At 36.4% G+C, this 21,452-nt stretch overlaps 1 protein-coding gene across 1 annotated transcript; it reads right to left on the bottom strand.

Annotated features, from left to right (window-relative positions):
• Positions 1-9,207: 9,207 nt before the first annotated feature.
• On the bottom strand, positions 9,208-11,858 carry LOC104601567 (phospholipase A2-alpha-like). Its single transcript, XM_010264946.3, has 4 exons — positions 11,505-11,858; positions 11,371-11,413; positions 10,703-10,828; positions 9,208-9,571 (listed from the first exon to the last, which is right to left on the bottom strand). The coding sequence occupies exons 1-4, from the start codon at positions 11,631-11,633 to the stop codon at positions 9,396-9,398; spliced, it is 474 nt and encodes a 157-aa protein (XP_010263248.1). The 5' UTR covers positions 11,634-11,858; the 3' UTR covers positions 9,208-9,395.
• Between the last annotated feature and the right edge of the window lie 9,594 nt (positions 11,859-21,452).

The following is a 21,452-nucleotide window of genomic DNA, read 5'->3' as shown; positions in this document are numbered from 1 at the left end:
ACACCTCCAAGATCCCTGACCCGTGTTACCAGGAGTCCATTCCACATCTGAAGATGGACTTCATGTGAGCTGATAAGCCTTATCGAGTCCGCCCAATTCGAGCGGGATGAGGATGAGGCTTTGCAAGCATGCGTCATGATCCCAGGAAGGTCGGAGACAGCTGGCCAACTTCTAGAAGTGGGCTACGTGTCTCCTCAGCAGGTCAGGCCATCACAAGCTGCTCGGACCTCGATCTTGGCCGAGGTGCCCGAGGTACCCAAGCTGACTTGGCTGGCTGAGGCGGCAGGAAATGTGGAATTATCATCCTATCAGTAGATCATTCCAAGTGTCTGCTTGCTAACAGGTTGGGCCAAATTAACCCTCATCAACTCTGAATTAAAAGGTTTAATGGTTTATAGTTGGCTTGCCCTCTTTAATAAGGCAAGCCTTGTGTTTGATCATCATTGAACTTGATCTTTGTGCACCTGATACATGACATTTAATTATTCATTTCTACGAAAATTTTATTACAAGGTTTTAAAAACCGATCCAATTTCACTACCAGATTTAAATGGATGGTCCTTTCTAATTTATAAAATAAATTAATTAAAAAATAATTAAAATAAAAAAGGTCTAAAACCATTGTCTAGATCAAATGGATTAATGGTTTGATTGCTCAAATCAATAGGTCGCTGACCAAGTTGATGATGGGTCAACGATGATTTGAAAACACTACTATTATCTCAATGATATCATTTTATGTTTACTAGCATCATTAAATAAACATCTCTTTCTATATTCCTTTTTTATACAATGAGAGGATCAGAGCATCCTGCCAGCTGCATCAAGAAAAAATCATAAACATAAAATCCTAAGGGCTTTCATCAACAAATTCCTACTCTCTAACCAATTCACTTTCTATATTCTTTTCGGTATCAATTGAGTTTTCTTATCAACTGAATGAATGCTCTTAGTTAAACTTAGGTGGTGTTTGATAAATCTGAAAATTCAGATATGAAAAATTAAAAAGATATTAAAAGTGTTTGAAATCTAAAAAGAGGCATGATGCTTTTCTACTTTTTAGAGGATATGAATCCATAAGTTTGTTTGTATTGGATCAACCCTTTACCATCTGAAACTTACTTATTTTACTATTTTACCCCTAAAACATACTATTTGGATCAGTTTGCATTATCTCATAAAAAATAATTTTCAACTGCAAAATAATATTGAAACAATACAAATAAGAAATAATAAATTAATAATTACTAATTAATAAATGAAACGATTAAAATTAAAAATAATGAATATAAATATATTAAAATAATTAATAAATAATAAATAACACAAATAAATTTAATAAAAATAATTAATATTTAATAAAAAATATTAAAATAATTAATAATTAACAAAATAAAAATATTATTATTATTATTCACCAAACCACCGTTGTTGCATGTTAAAGTGGGGCAATGGCGGAGGTGGGAAGACAGGGGTGGGAGAGAGAGAGAGAGAGAAACATAAGATTTGAACCCAAATCGATAGATATACGCCTCTAAAAAGATAGAGACACCTACCGTTTCTGATGATCAATTAGAGTAATAGAGATAAGGGTAACAAAATACACATGAACACTGTTAAAGCTCTCTCAATAGAAGCCATGCGATCCCACCGATGAAGCCATTTGTGTTCATAGGATACAGATGAACACATACCATTTTCGGTGATCTCATCATAAGGACTAAAAGCCCTCTCAAGGGATTGGTCATCGGTAACCCGCCTCCAAGAGCATGATAAAACCCTCAATCCCTTGAGAGCGAGAGAGAGAGATAGAGAAAGGGGGAGAGAGAGCGAGAGCGAGAGAGAGAACCGGGAATAGGGGAGAGAGAGAGAGAGAGAGCTGCCACTGTAAGTAGTGGCAATGGTGGGAAGACAAGGGGAGGGAGCGAGAGAAAGAGAGAGAGCAAGAGAGAGAGAGAGAGAGAGAGAAACCAAATGAGTCGTGCACGAGAAGACAAGGGACGCACGTGTCATTTCCAAAATATTGTAAGGATATTTTGGACTATGCATTGGCTCTGAAACCCGTCTAAGTGCGTTAAGAGCCAGTCCAAGGTCTATTAGTTTCATATTGGAAAATCAGATTCAGACCCAATTTAAGAGCTAAAACTTGTTAAGATATTATATTTATTGCCTTGGCGTGATTATTGTAATCATAGAATTGGATCTAGTTGTGATTACAATAATCACAGATTGGATCTAGATTTGATCTAGTTTTTTTTTGTATTGTTTCCTTCTTTTGTACAACCTAGTTGTATATATATTTACCTATGCTCTTGTACAGAAACACAACAATTAGATACACAATTCTTTACAAATTGTTCATTCTCCCATGTCTCTGTTTCTCCACTATCATCTCTATTTATCCTTTATCATGGTATAAGAGCTGTAATATCTCAGCTATGTCCCTGCTTCCATTTCATTATACCCACTAGTGAAACCTCAATTAACAACTAGTTTCACTAAGTCTTATAGGGATCAATTACTTATCCCATCATGGCAACTGATGAGATTTGCTCTAATGTTTCCAGACCTTTTGAAACTGTGCTAAATGGTTCAAACTACGTTGCTTGGTCCCAAGCTATGAGTAGCTTTTTTAAAGGAAAAAAGCTATGGCGCATCATCATTGGTGACATTATGCAACCTATCAAAGCGGACCATGAAGATGATGCAAAATATTCAGAACGTCATGAAGACTGGGATTGCAAAAATCAGCAAATCATTACTTGGCTTAGAAATACCTCTCTTCCCTTAATTCACGAGGAATTTGGATATTATGAGACTGCTAAACATATATGGGATATGTTGAAAGAACAGTATGTCACAGCAGATCTCACTCATCATTATCAACTCATAAGCAATCTTCGTCACCTAAAGTAAGAACCTGGTTAATCCATATGAGATTTTTATGGACAAGTGTGTTCCCTTTGGGATCAGTTGGCTCTTTCTGAACCGGTATGGAATACTATTATTGATGCTCAAAAATACTATACTTATAGGAATGAAGATTGACTAATTTGGTTTCTAATGGCTCTTCGAGATGAGTTTGGAAATACTCATGCTTCCTTACTTCATATGGTACCACTACCAATGCTTGACCAAGCGATTGCATAGTTGGTTTTAGAAGAGACACGTCTGGAATCTCTCCGATCTCACCGTTCAGATCTAGTTGCAGCCATTTCTTCAATTGCTTCATCTCCAACCTCTTCAACCGGTACTGTTGCAGTTGCTCCTAGTTCAAATTCTCTATCAACAATGGAATGTCGATATTTTAAAAGCCTGGGCATCATATTTCTAATTGTCGTAAGCTAACAAGGAAAATCATGCCAAATCTCAATAGTTCAAAAATGCATATCAACCTTCTTGTCCTGCTGCTACTACTACTTCTACCATAGAGGACTCACCTGTGTCTTCACTTTCTTTACATGACCTTCAAGCCTTCCTCAATCAATACTCTTCCAATTCTAGTAACTATTCTTCTGCCATGTCTGTCACACCGGGTAAGTCTGCTTGGTTTTTTGACTCTCTAGAGGACTCACCTGTGTCTTCACTTACCATAGAGGACTCACCTGTGTCTTCACTTACACCATATCCGCACTGTTGATGGCTCAACCATGTCAACTAGCCACATTGAGCATGTTGTTACTCCCAACATGTATCTTCGCGATACTTTTCTAGTTCCTAAAGTTACCCTCAATTTATTATCTGTTGGTCAACTTTGTGATATGGCCTTTGAGTTACATTTTTCTCATGATGGTTGTATTGTACAAGATCCACAGACAAAGCAGATAATTGGGACCAGGTGTAAAGTTGGGTGCTTGTTTGAACTCACTTCACTTCAAGTTGGTTATCCTTCTACTAATATTGCATTAACATCACCTTCTTCCTCCTTGAGTCTTTGGCATTCTCGATTAGGACATGGTTCGCATAGTAGGTTACAAACTTTGGTCTCTAGTGGAAAATTAGGAAATGTTCCTATTAATCATTTTTATTGCAATCTTGTCGCAAAACAAACTACACTACATTTTCCTACTAGTGATTCTATTTCTCATGCACCATTTGATTTAGTACATTCAGACATCTGGGGACCTTCCCCAACAGTTACAATGGCTTACGATACTTTGTTATTTTTGTGGATGATTTCTCTCGTTTTACATGGATATATCTTATGCACAATAGATCTCAATTACCTGAAATTTATTCCAACTTTACCAACATGGTTCAAACTCAACTCTCTTGTAAAGTCATAATCCTTCGAACTGATAATGCCATGGAATACAAAGAACAATACCATCTTAACCTTTTAAAACAGAATGGTACTGTTCGATCTCTCCTTATTTCTGCCTCTTGTCCTGAACAGTTTTGAGAAGAAGTTGCGCTTACTGCTGTTTATATCATTAATCGCATTCCCTCTCCAACAATCAGAAATCAATCTCCTTATGAACAGCTCCTTGGTATTCCTCATAACTATAATTTGCTTCGAGTTTTTGGCTGTATGTGTTTTGTTCAACTTCAGCCTCATGAGTGTACCAAACTTGAACCTCGCTCTCGACTATGTTGTTTTCTAGGTTATGAGATTAAACACAAAGGCTATCGATGTTGGGATCCAATTTCTAACAGATTTTGAATCTCTCGTCATGTTGTTTTTTGGGAACATAAAATGTTTTCAACCACGCCAGGATTCTTTGTTCCTTCAAACTCTTCCTTCTTCACTAATCCTTTTGTTGAGCTATTTTCTGAAGATGCTGATGTAGGACTCTCTAGTGAGCTCAGTCCAATGCCCACTACTATGACTCTTCCCAATGGCACTGCTCCATTTGCAGATCCTACACTTTTTGATTCTACTCCACAAACTTCTTTTGATGTTGTTCCTCTACGTCATTCTACAAGGGTAAGCAAACTTCATGTTCATCTTTGTGATTATCATTGTTTTTCTATCATCATTTCTCTATATGAACCTCATACCTTTCACGAGGCCAATTCTGATCCCCTTTGGCAGAAGCAATGGCAAATGAAACACGAGCCTTAGAAAAAACGAGTACTTGGGATCTTGATGATTTACCTCCCGATAAATCAATAGTGGGTTGTAAATGGGTCTATAAAATTAAGACTAGACCTGTTCATGGGCCGGGTAGCCCGATGGGCCGGGCTGGTCCCCCGGATGGGCTTGAGCATGTGTTTTATCCCGCGGGCTTGACCTCGGGCCTAAAAGCCCGAGCCCGACTATTTTATGGGTTGGGCTCGAGATTTGCTAAAAAAGCTTGGCCCAAGCTCAGCCCAGCCCGACTTTTCCTAAACTGCCTAACCTTACCCCTAAATACTTAAAAATTTTCTTTTCATTCTCCTTTCTCACTCCCACTCTCAGAAGCGGCTCTCATTTCTCCCTCTCAACTCTCAGAACCGGCGAACCCAGCTGCACCTGTGAACTCAGTCACCAGTGGCCAACGCCACAAGAAGTAGTCATCTCTCTCTTTGGCAGTGATCTCTCTCTCTCTCTCTCTCTCCAGCCAGCACCGTTTTCATCTTCTTTCTTCTCATTCTTAGTTCTCTCTCTTCTTAGAACTAAGTCTTCTATCTTCTCTGTTCTCTCTCCAACTAGCGCCACTAGAACCCAGGCGCACCATTTTCATTCTTCGAACTCAAGCACCGGCAGCTAGCGCCACCAGATCTAGATCGTCTCTCTTTCTCTCTCTCTTAAGCGGTGAGTTCTCTTTCTTTCTCTCTCTCTCTGGTCGACACTGTCGTCATCTTCTATCTTCTCACTTTCTTAGTTTCTATTCTCACTCTCAGACTCCCAGGAATCGACGAACACAGCAGGCACCATTCTCTTAATCCTTAGAGGGCACCGACACTCAGACTCCCAGGTCGGGCTTCAGGCTTTTCATGAGAGCCGAGCTCAGGATCAAGTTTTAGGCTCGTTGGTTGGGTTGAACTCGAGCTTAGGCCTGAAAAAATTATGTTAATAAAGAGCAAAAGCCTGGTCCGAGCTCGGCCCAACCCGACCCTGAATAGGTCTAATTAAGACTCATTCAAAGCACGACTTGTTGCTAAAGGATTCACTCAAGAGTATGCCAATGATTATGATGAGACATTTGCCCTTGTTGCTCGACTTAGTTCTGTAAAGAGTTTAATTATAGTTGTTGCAGTACGTCAATGGAAATTGTTTCAGATAGACATGAAAAATGCATTTCTTAATGGGGATCTTACAGAAGAGGTATATATGCAACCGCCGCCCGGTTATTCTCACCCACCCAATAAAGTGTATCGCCTTCATCATGCTTTGTATGGTCTTAAGAAGGCTCTTCGTGCATTGTCTTCAAAGTTTAGTGCCACTATATCTTGATTTGGCTTTACCTCTGGTTCCTATGATTTAGCTCTTTTTATTTGAAAATCTAATAGAGGTTTAACACTGCTATTAATCTATGTGGACGACATGATCATTACTAGAGATGATACTTTCGGCATCCATGAACTCAAAATGCACCTTAGCGAAGAATTTGAAATGAAAGACTTGGGTCTACTCAATTGTTTTTTAGGCCATGAAGTTACGACTAGATTTGATGGGTATTATTTGTCAAGCTAAGTATGCATTTGATCTCATTTCTCAAGCTGGATTAATAGATACTAAAACCACCTCTGCACCACCAGAGACTAATGCCAAACTAACCCCCACTAATGGCATAGCTCTTTCTGATCCCACACTCTATATAAAACTTGTTGGAAGTCTTGTATATCTTACTATCACTCATTTAGACATTGCCCATACAGTTCATATTGTTAGTCAGTTTATGACAACTCCTCACTCCAGTCATTATGCTTCGGTTCTTCACATTCTTCGTTATATCAATGGTACTCTTTTTTATGGACTGCACTTTGCTACTAATTCTTCTTTACAATTGAGTGCTTATTCAGATGTTGATTGGGCTGGTGATCCCATTGATAGATGTTCAACAACTGGCTATTGTTTCTTTTGGGTAATTATCCTATTTCCTGGCGTAGTAAGAAACAAATTGTTGTTTCTCGATCCAGCACTTAGGCTGAATACACAACAATTGCAAACACCACTGTTGAACTTATTTGGCTTCGATGGTTATTAGAAGATATGAGAGTCAAGCACCATGGTCCAACTACACTTTATTGTGACAATCGCAGTGCAATTCAGATTGCCCATAATGATGTCTTTCATGAATGCACTAAACACATTGAAACAATTGTCACTTTATTAGATAACATATTCAAAATGGCATTATTCATCTTGTATCTATTTCTTCTATGGACCAGATCGCCGACATCTTCACTAAAGCTTACTCACCAAGGCATTTCCGAGAACTAACTTTCAAACTCAACATTTGTTCTAGTGCACCACTTTGAGTTTGAGGGGGGATGTTAAGATATGATATTGATTGCCTTCCCGTGATTACTATAATCACAAAATTGAATCTAGCCATGATTACAGTAATCACGTATTGGATCTAGATTTGATTTAGTTTCCTTTTGTACTCTTTCCTTCTTTTGTACAACCCAGTTGTATATATATTTACCTATGCCCTTGTACAGAAACACAACAATTAGATATACAATTCTTTACAAAATTTTCATTCTCCCATGTCTCTGTTTCTCCACTATCATCTCTGTTTATCCTTTAAACAAGGGGTGAGGTCTAAAAAGCAACATTTTCAGATTCAAACCTCTAAAAAGTGCAATCAAATGCCACCTTAGAATTGTTACCTCATTTTCATTTGAAACTTCTTTTGAAGATGGTTATAATTCTTGTTGAGTATGTGTCGTACTATAAAATAATGGCTTCATTAAGGATTCAAATTACTGTTTAATTGATGCACTCTTTTACTTAGAAACTTGGGATAAGAAATTGTAGATCAAAATTCTTTAACTAATGCACTCCATAAAATTCATTAGCATCATGGTTGTTCATTAAATAGAAACTACTTGGAAATCTAGAAATCTAGATTATTGCCCAAACGGGATAAAATTATGGCCCTGGTCTAGACCCAGAACTAGTGTTTAAACTTTAAAATATTGGACAACCCTAACAGGAACTTTAATTGGTTGGAAAAATCATTTACAGTCCTAGCAAGTAGAAATGCATGTACCTTAGGCTGCATTTGGAAACGATGCAAATAAGTGTGAATGTAAATATGTAGAGTGTAAAACGGTTCATATAAATTGTAAAGTTGGGTAAGTTTTGCACCGAGAAATTTATCATTCTACTAAATAGACTTTTAGCTGTAATGATGCAAGCACCAATTCCAATAAAGCATATGCCTTTTTTTATCAAAAGCCCACTTAAATGCAAATTTACTTTTTACATCTTATTATCAATTAAATATGCAATGGAAAATGTGTTTTCTGTCATTTGTAAATATATAAATGTAATGTTGCCAAACACAGGCAAAAGTAAATCAAAGTGCAAACTTACCCTGAACTGGGATTTACATGCCATTTGCATCGTTTCCAAATGCAACCTTAGGTTGCGTTTCGAAATGATGCAAATATGTAGAGTGTAAAATGGTTCATATAAATTGTGAAATTGGGTTAATTTTGCATTGACAAATTTACCTTCTTAACAAACAGACCTTTAGCTGTAATGGATGCAAACACGAATTCCATTAAGCATATGCTTTTTTTATCAAAAGCCCAGTTGAATGAAAATTTACTTCTTTTTTATTAATGTACTTTTACATCCTTTTATTAATGTAAATATGTATTGGTCTATCATTTATCAATGCAAAAATGTAATATTGCCAAACACAAGAAAAAGTGAACCAGAGTGCAAATTTACTCTAAACCGGGATTTGCATCGGTTCAAAACGCAACATTAGTTGCAGAACCTCTACAAGGCCAAAGGAACGTACTTTTTTTGTGATTAATGGTTTATTGGAGCAAGAGTAAAAGAGATGAGAGCATTTATGGGAGGGAGGTTGGAACCTAATTATGATATGAATCAAGTGGATTCATGCTTGCTTTATATCTTGTAAACTGCTATTATCATTATAATTTATAAAACTTACTGTTATGATTCTCAAAAAAATATAAATATAAATAATCAAATAAAAGCATGAAAGAGAAGAAGTATGGTCGCCTGTTACCTGTACCATATCAAGTACTTGATATTTATTGACAATAGTTTGGGGTTGTTGAAGAGAGTAAACGTTTCCAACAATCTTTTTATTTTTTATTTTTTTGGTAGAAAACTGGAAAAGTTGCATGGGAAATAACAGCCTCTAAGTCTCCAAATCTAAGAAGAAAACAACAATAAATAATATCAGTTTTTGACCCCCCAACCCATGGAAGTACTCTTTCTCGTTCAACCCAATTGCCAACTGGCCTAACTTGATGCATCAAGGATCATTAAGAAACCTTCCAGCCAACAAAGCAGTTTGGATTGTAACAGTAATAACATCAGCCACCTCTTCAACCGAGCATTTGTTTCCCACGAACGTAAGCGTTCTTGAATATTTGGCTTGGTTTACACAGTTGATTAATTCTTCGCTGCAAGTTTGGCTTAGGTAGTTATCTGACACCAATTCCAACCCATAACACAAAATTGTTAGAGAGAGAAATTGAAAATTATTTATACTCTGATAAATGAAGTTTGCCATATAACTTCTACGGTCTTAGGACCTTCCCATGTTATTGTCATGGCATAGGTTTGGGGAGTCTAAACAATCTCTATTTATTTGTAGTGCAAATCTTAATGGGATAAAAATTTTAATTGCACCCATTTTAGAAAGAGTTGCACTCATTTGTTTGTAACTATGATTTGCACTCTTACCTAAAAATTTATACTTTTTGTCCGTTGTATTCCTTGGTAGTACAAATTTTGTATTCTGAAAAGTCATGTAAAATTTGCACCACCTTCTTCCTACCTTTAATTTTCTCTCATATAAAAATTAGGGTTATGTTTTATTTTTTATTTCACTCCAATCAACGTTCCCTCATCTTGCCTTCATTTTAATTTGACATTTGGTCTTCCATGCATTTACACCAGTGTAAATACAGGCCCATTTACATTTACATTTGGTCTTCCATGCATTTACTCCAATCAACGTTCCCTACCTTTCTACGTAGCTTCAAGATCATAAAGTCCCAGTCAAAATTGATTTTATGTTGAGGATAGACTCTGTATCGCCCTATTCATTTTTCTTTGGGGAAGGCATTAAATGAGAAGTGCACTGTGTTTCCTAAGGCTCAGTTTGGAAGGAATACAAATAGAAATATGTAAAGTGCAAATGCATACAAAATAACACAAAATACAAGGTTTTGCACTTTATAAATTTGCATTTGTACTCCTTCCAAACTGAGCCTATGTATTTTTGTTTTTGGCATTTTTACCCATAAAATCAAATTATTAAAAGGGACAATCTTATTTTATGATATTTTAACAATTTTCCTCTTAAATGAAAAAATAAATGATTTACTACGAGAGATGAGTATTAGCTCCCAGATAAGAGATGAATACCATTTAATTAGGTAAAGTAATTTATCATGAGACTCACTTTGCCATTGGCCAAACTTTTTCCTCACCATTTAATCAAAACTAAATATTATCTTCCCAAAGAAAAAATTTGTTACAGTAAGATCATTTCTCAATATTAATAAAATTTTAGTATTAAGAAGTTACTTTTGATGCCTGAGCTGAACTCACTGTTTCTAATTCCAATGCAGTCATCGTGCTTCATACAACAAGCGTCAAGCTCGTCACATGGCTGCTCCCCTGGGCACCCACTGTACAAAAGTCCACAGTACTTCCCATATCGTAGAAATGGAGGAACTGCCATGCACCCAAAGTCAAAGAGAGACAGAAACAAAAGCATTAGCAAACGGCAAACTATAAAACATTCAGGCTGTGTTTCGTTTGATAGAAAATATATCTGAGAGAACAGAAAATTGAGGAAATTAAGCTTTTTATATCTGATCTCTTCGTTTCTATGAAGCCAAACCCAGCGTCGTTTGCATAAATAATACGGAATATAATCAACAGTCATTATTAACTGAAGTTGTGTTTGGATAAGCTTCAGAAGATATGCTTTTAGAGCCCAACAGCACAATATAATTAAAACACTTTTGTTTCGAGGCTTAAAGTGTTTTGACTTGGGCATATAGATAAATGCAACTCTCACAAAATGCTCAAAACACTTTTTGGCACATTTTTTGCTTCCCAATTCCTATGGCCCAAATCTCGAAAGCAAAAGATCATCCAAACGGAGACTAACCGCTCCATTTAAAAAAAAAAACTGTTATATTTAACTCCAAAAATACTCATATAAAGAATGTCAATTACAACTACTGCCTCCAAAAAACTTAAAAGATTACCTGTACAGAACTCTGATTCACATCTTTTACTGCATCTTTGGCCCTGTAGAAAATTAAAAGAACGAAATCAAGGGGACAAGAAACATTACGAGCATTTTAATAAAAACATTAAGAAGATTTGAAGAAGAACAAACCCCAGATGAATCTGACGGTTCAACGCCGATATTAAGTCCATGAATGCCCTTTGCAGAGAAGTGAAGAACAAGGAGGGAACAGAAGAGGAGATGATGAACTGACTTCAATGGCTGCTGGTCACCAGCCATTTTGATTCAGAAGCCAAAGAGAAGGAAGAAACTGCTTCTGTACAGTCTGCGAATGAAGCTGGGTTCTGATTGGAAGCTCAGGTTATAGAGAAAAGCTAGGTGAAAGTGGGCTGAGACGGCTGAGACTTTTGTGGGTAGTCGATCTGGATAGAAAGGTGAGGATTAATTCTTCCTGTTTTGGAGCTTTATATGGTTTCTATCCCTATCCATTGCTCATTCTACCTACAAAACCGTCTCATAAAGAAGATGAAACTGGAGTAGTTCTGGGCTCCATGGAAATGAGAAAAATCCTCTGAACCAACTGATCAGCTCATTCAATAGCCGCTCACTCATTCATCAATGAGGAAGGAAAAACAATTAATTAATGGTACATCTTACCTAACAGATTTAAATGAGACTCACTTGGGACATCTTTGTGAGTGTGTGAGCTTCGTCTCTGGGGGAGTTGTTGAATCTTGCCTGCCCAATATGAAGATTCAGATTTCAGACAACTGTAGTTATTCGCTTGATGGTCTAACGTTGCCTCAATCTTCTGGACGGTCAGTGAAGCAATTAATGGAAACTCTGTCATATCGACTGCAGAAAGGTGAGGGAGCTATCTTAGACCAGCAATGGTGAGCGTGAGTAGTCCCATCTTTTCTGTAAATTTTGATTACGATTACAGTTAAGCCATTCACAGAGGTGGTGGTTCTGGGCCATTAACTTTGTTAATGAACATAAAGCTGCGATTGGAAGAGGTGAAAAACGTCATCAGTGTAAAAAACGTTTGGAAGAGGTGGTGGTTCTGGGCCATTCACTGATGACGTTTCACACTGAACCGTATATATAACGACTGTTACATTTTGAAAATCGATGTAAAACTTATGTAGCATTGCTGTTTTTAGCTACCTGAAAAGTTTTGTGTTAATCAATAATACAAAATACTGTTTCAACCCATAAACGTTGCACAGATGAATTGATTTAGTTGAATTGACGATTGTATGTGATGTGAAAACATATATTCCTCACCAATTTATATTATATTGATCAATCCAAAACGTTTAACAGTACTGCTACCAAACACAACCTAAGTAGCAGTGACAGGAAGAGGGTCTCTTGCCCAATGGGCAGATTGGATCGTCGAATAAATCAGTTGTTGACATGACAGGAATAGATGGAAGCTCTGGTTTGATCCGATTAGTAAACCCCTCTCTGTGGCGATTTCAAGTTTTGTATCCAAAACCAAAAAAAATATATATCTGAGCTATACGAGTGGTGTTTGGTGTTTACAAATCAAAAGCAATGAATGGTTTGTCTTATGAATCTGTTTTGACAAGTTCAAACCTAGCTAAGATTTTCGCAAGCAATAGTCTTTGTTCCAAACTTGTTTTTTAGGGAAAACTTGAATTTAGTTATGAATAATTCTCATCTTCACATTGAAAACTACTTTGTGACTCTAAAAAGGGCATGTTTGGTTTGGATTTCGTTCTGCTATGTTTTCCTATTTTTTACTTGAAAGAAATTCTATTTCTGGCTGAAAATAGAATAGCTAGGAATCGTCATCATCATCATCCATTCTGTTCGGTGCATATCCATTGTTAAATTGTGGACGCTTAAATCATTTCCTTCTTACTTTCGATTGGCTCATTTTGCCCCTTCAATTTATTACAGATCACTTACGTACAGGTGCTGAAACAATTAAAGTTTTCTGCCATATTAGAAATAAAAAGAACAGTATAATATATTTGGTTTGAGAAATTTTTTATATGATACTATAATGTTTAATATTATATCAAATAATGCTATGAATTAGAATATAGATATATTTTATATCAATAAATAATATTTTTGATCAGATAATATATTTTAAATAATAATTTTATTTATATTGTGTAATATATACTATGAACATATTATGAGTTATTATTATATATAATAACATAGGCTTTACTATTTAGGTGAAACAATAAGGGATTTAGGCCATGTTTGGGAGTGCTTAAGTTAAAAATAAGCACTTATTGGCATTTGACACCTAACCTTTTCAAGAACTTAAAATAAATACATATTTTATATTGGGCATTTGATAGTCTTTTTCTTTAATAAACACTTATTTGAGAGGACAAAGAATGGATAGAAAAAGTGAGTAGAAAATCATCAAGCCTTTGATTGGTGAAAATTCAGGAAAGCGGCAAAAATGCTTCCTTGAGCTAAAAAGCCGACTTTCATGTATAGCCATCATCGTAGGTAACTAAGGGTCAGCATAGGCTGTTGAGACAGTTTCTGGGCTGGGCATGTTCTAGGCAATTAACCTATTCATGCCCATGCTTTAGCTTTTAATAAAAATAAATTAATATGCAATTATTAATTTACCCATGAGATTCTCATGATAATGTGATATTCCCAAAAATTCTCTGCTGTTGGCCCCAAACAGCTAAAGTTTTTCCCGTAACTACCTCCCTAACTTGTCAGAAATGGCCTTGTTCTTCTTAAAGATCTTTGGTTGGCTACTTCAAGGTTGAGCTTGAATTGGAATGAATTACTTAGGGTCTGTTTGGTTCGAGGGAATAGGACTCTGGAATCGGGAATGGGTCATTCTGTTTTTGAATGTTTGGTCGACGGGAATGGGACTGAGTAGGTGGAATGTGGAGGAATGGCCATTCCCGACCCCTCCTCTAGAATGCGATTCCCATTCTACTATTTAGTTTCCATTTTTCTTTTTGGACAAAAAACCCCTCCAATCTAACCTATTATGAAAAAGGAAGAATCCCTTCAACCTCCATAGTATTCCTTGTTGTTGCCTCCTCCTCCTCCTCCTTCCTCCAAATCAGCTACCACTTTTCTTGTTGTCTGTGCCGTCTACTCGAGATTTTGCTTCTGCTTCTGATATGCTTCCTCTTCACCCACTTTTCTTGATGGGCTAATCTTGCATCTGCCCACAGTTCTTGGGCCCACAGTTCTTGGGCCCATTAAGAGCCCATGGTGATGGACTCAGGGGTTCACTGTCTCCTACAGTGAATTCGGCTAGGCCTTGTAAAAGAGGTTGGGCTGACACCATGTGGTTGATGTGTAGATCAATGTTTGGGTCCCACGCCATACAAGGATAGCCAACTAGGCAGCAAATTAAGAGGTTAAGTGAACACATAGACTTAATGGGCCTAAAGCCCATTTGAACTGGCTTAATAAGATTAATTAAATAAGGGGCGGTTCTGGGATTTGGATCAGATAATAGGATAAGGGATTATCCCTATCCTCTCAAAGAGTTCAGATCCAAATGAAGATTTGGGTCAAGAAACTCTTAATTAGATTAGGAAGACTGGTCTTTATTTGTACATAAGATAAGGGATTATCCTTATCTCTTAAAGAGAGTCTAGATCCAAATATAAGATTTGGATTAGGAAACTCCTAATGAGATTAGGAGAACCTCTCTTTAAGGATATAAATAGAAGAGTAGGGCAAACCTCCAAATCATCTCACAGTCTGCTGAATTATAGAGAGAGAGACAACACAGTTTGATTGCACTTGTCTTCTGCTCTTATTCTCTCCTGTTCTTGCCGCTTTACCAGTTCGATCTCCACCAATGGGAGTGATCAAAAACAGTTCTTGATATTGCCTTTGGGTAAAAGAGGCAATCTAAAGCCGTGCTCACCTGCCCTCCATCATATTCTTGCTAAAGAATTTGGTTCTTGTTGAAGAATCGTCCTACTGATTCTACTTCACCTCACACCGTGTCATCTTCGGTGGAAACAGTCTTCGGTATTCTCCTTGGGCGTGAACACCTTTATTGGGGGTTTACTATTACTTCGTATCAGGTATATCCCTCTACTCCCTTTTGGTTTCAGATTTGGTCTGGTTTGGTTTCAAGATTGATCCTTGAAAATGTAGTTTTCTAAAACAGGGAATGCTATTACCACATGGGAGAGAGAGAAATTTTGAAATTTCACCCAACCTTTCTGTAGGGTTTGGCCATCCATATGATGGATCTCTCATTGCTTCAAAAAATACATCAATAATACTAAATATAAGACCTCAATGAGGTGTATATACATTAAATTAATATATTTTAATGGTTTTATGAAGAAATACATTGTACTTAATTATAATTTCATTAAAAATCCTATGCTTAACTATAATTTATAAATTATAATTCTTAATTTTTAATGTTTTATGGGATGGGAAAAATCAAAAATCCCAACTCTCCTATCCAATCACAAAACATGCATTGGTACAACTTCTAAGTGAAAATAGAATTAATAATTATTTACTATTTTATTTCCAAAATTTATAAAAATTAATAAAACATTATATAATATATTAAAAAATAGTTATTAAAGAAGAAATTTCAATTTCTTTATGGATTTAATAGATCATTCATAGAATTATAATATATTCAGTCATTGTGATCAAATGATAAAATATAATTAATTATTTATTTTTTTATTCTAAAAATAAAAAATAATTATTAAATAAGAAATTGCAATTGGTTTGTGGATCTGATAGATCATCCATAGAATTATAATATATTCAATTATTATGATTAAATGATAAAATATAATTAATTATTATTTATTTTTTAATTCTAAAAATATAAAAAATAAAAAATACTAAAGAAGAAATTTCAATTACTCTATGGATATAATAGATAAATCCATAGATCTAAAAAATATTTAGTCTTTATAGGTAGAGAAAAATTACACTTTTTAAATTTTTTATTAATTTATATTTTCCCCAAATATCTTCATGAAAGTTTCATAAATTTATTAATAACACAAAAATAAATTATGATTTTGAATGTAAGAAATGTAGATCAACATAAATTTAAACATTCAAGAAAAAATAATCACAAGATATTATAAATATTTGAAAAAACTTACCTATTTTTGCCATATTTTTTCAAATTTTGAAAAATTTTCAAAAAAAAAAAAAACAATTCACAATTATTTCTTGCAATTTTTTGTAAATCTAGCATTCTAGGAATGAGGTTTGGAGTTTTAAAGTCATTTCAGAGAAAAGAACCTTGCTTTTCCTTTTTATTTTTTTTTTCAGTTTTTGGCATATATTTTTCGTTGATATGTTATCGATATGCCCCGATACACCCCGGATAAGCCCCAATACGCCTCGATACGGGTCCGATACACATGAAAAAAGATGAGACGCTTGATTTCTATGCGTATCCCGTATCTGTTTTTCAAAGATACAATACGATACGATACGCCCCGTATTGGGCAAATTGTATTGAAATTTTAAACCTTGGTTATGGCTTCCGAAAGTTTGCATACATTGAGTGCAACTTGTGACTCGGTGATCGGATCGAACAGGTCAACAGTTGAACCAGCTGGGTCGAACAGTTCTTGACCAAGTCAACATTTTTTGATCATCTGATGGGTCTTGACTGAACCGGACTGGGAATCTTAACTGGGTAATAATTCGAATAGCCCGACCAGCCAGGTCAATAGCGGGTTGAAAACATTTATGGTAGAAAAAATTATATTCTCATAAAATTTATATTAATTAACTTAAAACGTTATAAGTAAAAGCGGTAACGATACGAAACACAACTAGATTTAGCTTATTATAAGTCCAAATTTGTATAGGAAGCTTTATTTGATTAAAATTAAATGCGATGTTTTGAAAAATTGGAGCCAGATTAGGAGTTTTACTATCTTTATTAGGCTTGTTATCTTGGGAAAGTTATGAATTGCCTATAAATAGACCATTGTACATAAGGATTTTCACAATTTCTTTATTGTGGATTCAAGACTTTCATTTCATTTAAGACGACATTCTTCTTTCACACTCCCCACTACAATTTATTAACCCATCTAGCAAATGGGTGTCCTCTTGGATAGTCAAAAGAACTTTGAAAAATTAGACTAATCTGTTTAGAAAGGCATGTTATTGACTCTTTTACTCTGGTGGGTTGAACCTGCAACATCTCTATTAATAAAATTGACTCCAAAATTAAAATTTCCTTGGTTGTATGTGCACTTTAACATTGGTTCAGTTTGCGAGAAGTGTAATTGTGTAAATACAAATATGTATCGTATTAATACATGGTTCAAAAAATTTGCACTGATATTTGTATTTATACACTTTCCAAACTGAGCCAAGCAATGGAGGGCCTCTAAGAAAGTGATTATTGTCTTAAACTTCCATGTGTTTGCTGTCTGAAGTGGCAACAGCAGTCATACCAAACACAACCTTAATGTCTCATTGTTCATCTTATTTTATATGGTCTTACCTATTAAAATAGAAACCCCTTTTGTTTCATCAATAAAGAATTGAGATGGAATATGACATGGAGACACCGAATCTGTTAATTTTATCAACATAAGTTAAAAGAAACAACAGAAAGTAATTAATTCTTTTGTCTTTTTCATTTCTTTTGCCTCTCTCTCTGTCTCGTGAATAAACCTTCCAGCTAGAAAAGCAGTTTCCAGGACAACGGTGAGCATATGAACCACCTCACAAACTGAAATGTGCAAGTCATACGGCCCATACCATGTGGTTGATAATTAAGTTCTTGGCTAGCTGAACAAAATTATCTGCAACAAATTTTGCAGAAATTCTAAAATAAATACAGATGGCGATTCAGAACAGCCTAATTTTTAATAAATTGAATAAAGGTATGGTGAAAGCAAAAGATATATCATTGTATATAGTAAGAAATTAAAGATAGTAGTATTTTGGAACTATTGCTCTTGATGTACTCAGGATTTGAATCAGGCCCATTTAAATTAAAGTATTAATGGCCGAGAGCTGCAAGTTGTGTAGGTTTGGGTTGAACATTTGTTAAAATTTTAGTAAGCCCTGAGACTAGAGATATGGAAATTCTCCCAAGTTGGGTACCCAACTTTGTACGCCTGCAACATGATCAGAGGGTTCGTGCCTATAACCTTGGCCATTGGTACAGAGGGGGGTACACCTCAAGGTTTGACTTGAGGACCCTAAGCCCAGTTGGCCAGAATGGAATATTACCAAGGGAAGAATGGGCTCTGCCACACAATGCCTTGGCACTGTGGTTTACAAGATTAGGACGCTTTATTTGTTGTGAATAGTGAAAGCCCTCTAATGGTCCCCATTAGGAAGGATGTTGGTCTAGTTGAGCTTACTTGGGTCAGAACTCAACATGGAAACCACTGAAGTGGGCATGGTTATCCATAGTACTTCTACCCTACATGGAGATCACTAAAGGCTCATGGTTCCATAGTGTACTTTTAGCCAAGGGTTGGTCTCAGCAGGTCAATAAAGATGGAAAACTTGGTACAATTCTATCCCTTCAGGGATGGAAAACACGTCCCAGTGCAATCTCTCCCTATACTACAAATCGTACCTCGCGGTACAACTTGTTGCAGATCGCTTTTTATAGACTCAAGGCTACAGCTTACATGTTGGCATAACTTGGTTAATGTGTGCGTTTGCTAAGCTAAATGTTTTACACAAATAGGGATACTGAAAAATGGAATAAGGGTTTAGAAATTTAGTTCTCACCAACTCTGTAGTAAATCCCAAATATTTGAGAGCTGGGATCTCCTGCTAATAAAACATGTTCCAACACCCTGCCGACATGATCTGACACCGTATATCTCATGTATGATATATGTGATGTCAGATCACGTTGTTAGGGTGTTGAAAAGTTACCTCAGCTCCTACACCTTATCTTTGTCCCTTTTTTCACCAGCGCCTATGGGCAAGAGAGTGTCATGAGTTTATCTCTTCAAATTTTCCAGAAAGAGGTTAGAGCTGCAAATAGTATCCCTTGATCTAAATTGAATATAACTTTGTATAAGATTGTTGAATTGAATATCAATCCACCCTATTCAGTCTAATATAATTTAGGGAAAATTCCCAATTACTATCCTATATTTTGGATCTAGTGTTACTTTAGTCTTCGAACTTTAAAACGTGATAATTCAGTATCCGAACTTTCAAAACATAACAATCCAATATCTGATGTTAGCTAGCTATTAATCAACCGTTAAGTAGCATTTGAAAAAGACATAAATGTCCTTTGGGTGTTATCTAATTTTCTTTATCAACCATCCAAACATGGACAAAAAATTAACAGTTTCAAAACTTTGTCTCTTCTACTCAAGAAAGTTGGGGTCACTAGAATGCCCATTCAAATGTGACCCCAACTTTCTTAAATGGAAAAAGCAAAGATTTGGGACTGTTATTTTTTTCTCAATGTTTAGATGGTTGATGAAGAAAATTAAATAACACTTGAAAGGTATTTATGTCCTTTTCAAATGCTACTTAACGGCTGGTTAACAACTACTTAATGACAGATACTGGATTATCACGTTTTAAAAGTTTGGGTACTGAATTGTCACATTTTAAAATTCGGAGATCAAAGTGGCACTAGATCCAAAATATAGGATACTAATAAGGAATTTTCCCTATAATTTAATTTTATCCAGATGTACATACTTATATTTATTTTCATATTCATTTAAGGTTGCAACTTGGATGAATTTAAATTGCACATTTGTCAAAATTTGAGTAAACCGACCCTAAAAATCTGGAACAATTCTATGTAAAATATTCAAATAAGTTGGGTATCTAATTTGCAGGCCTAACTGAGGTAGGGTTGACTGGTAACAGATTGTAGATCTACATAGACCCAGGACCATCCTCAACCCTACCTTACATATAATATCAAAGGTCGAAAGGCAGGTCTAAACCCTAGAACCGACTTTTATATATCATTGAGCCAAGCCGGTCCATCGCAATTACACTATTATGTCACATATATTTGAATTTTTAAAGACCTACAAGTATAAAGCATCTTTAAAGATAAATTTCTTATATTATCTTTACTATTCTTACGGTTTAATTATAGTTTTAATGTATTTTTAAATCCTTTTGGCAATTGACTAGTTCTATCATTTGATTAGCATCCGTTAATATACTGTCAAAATTCCGTAATATCATTCTTTAAAATTCAATATTATCCCTAGCCCGATAATATTATCCTCTCTCCGTGTAAGAGTTTTCTCTACAAACCCTTTCTACCTCCGGCTGCCGGTAAGGCCCTTAGCACCAGATGAGTGGTGCCATTGCCGGCGATAGAGGGAAGAAGACCGAGGAGGATCAGTCAAGGAAGACTGGCCAGAAAAGGCCAACCGGGGTGTCACCAACACCTTCCACGAAGAGGCGATGTGTGGAGGAAGGGGGCTCCTACTCCGAGGAGACCGCCTGTGAAGGGGCCTGCCACCAGGCCCTCATCTATTCCTTCATCCGCTTCCAAGCCTGCCAAGGGGGGGGGGGGCACCTGAACCGTCTCTACCACCCGAAGTGGGGCATTTGCGAGGGGGACTCCATTGATACTGAGGGGGTCGGCAGAGCCCTTGTTAAGGGGATGGTCCCTCTAGGGGACTGCTTAGACATGAAGCAGATGGATCCCGTTGCCACCATCGAGGGGATGGACTTTCTGGCCGAAGTGAGTTTCCTTCTCTTTTTGACTTGCTGCTTGCTAGATTCTATTGGCTTTACTGATGTTGTGCTTGGTGCGGGTCTACCGTCATTATGTCGGCCTTAGTGACCGTGCTCACCTCCTTCTCAAGCGTGCGCCGAGATGAGACCCTCGCATTGCTGAAGGAGGAGAACCTGCTCCGACAGACGCTAGAGAATGACTTGAAGGCCGAGAAATGGTTTAGGAGGTCAGAGGCTGAGGTTGGAGCAAGATATCGGGACGTTGTCGCTGTTTGGCAATAGACGTTGGAGTGCTAACAATGCCTGGCGCATTATGGATCTACGGTCTTGATGAAAGAAGATTTGGCCCGACCTTGCAATCACTCCACGTGGCAAAAACAAATAGCTAGGCACTTAAAACAGCGTACC

The sequence above is a fragment of the Nelumbo nucifera genome, chromosome 8 (genome assembly GCF_055504915.1).
Source record: "Nelumbo nucifera cultivar China Antique chromosome 8, China Antique-T2T, whole genome shotgun sequence".
Classification (NCBI taxonomy): Eukaryota; Viridiplantae; Streptophyta; class Magnoliopsida; order Proteales; family Nelumbonaceae; genus Nelumbo; species Nelumbo nucifera.
The sequence above is the reverse complement of the archived record's forward strand: the minus strand, read 5'-3'. Positions and strand labels throughout refer to the sequence as shown.

Coding starts and splice junctions, on each gene's coding strand:
- LOC104601567 (XM_010264946.3), bottom strand. CDS start 11,633: ATGGCTGGTGACCAGCAGCCATTGAAGTCAGTTCATCATCTCCTCTTC. Junction 11,414..11,504: donor AACCGTCAGATTCATCTGGG/GTTTGTTCTTCT, acceptor AATTTTCTACAG/GGCCAAAGATGCAGTAAAAG. Junction 9,572..10,702: donor CTGCATTGGAATTAGAAACA/GTGAGTTCAGCT, acceptor AATTGGTGTCAG/ATAACTACCTAAGCCAAACT.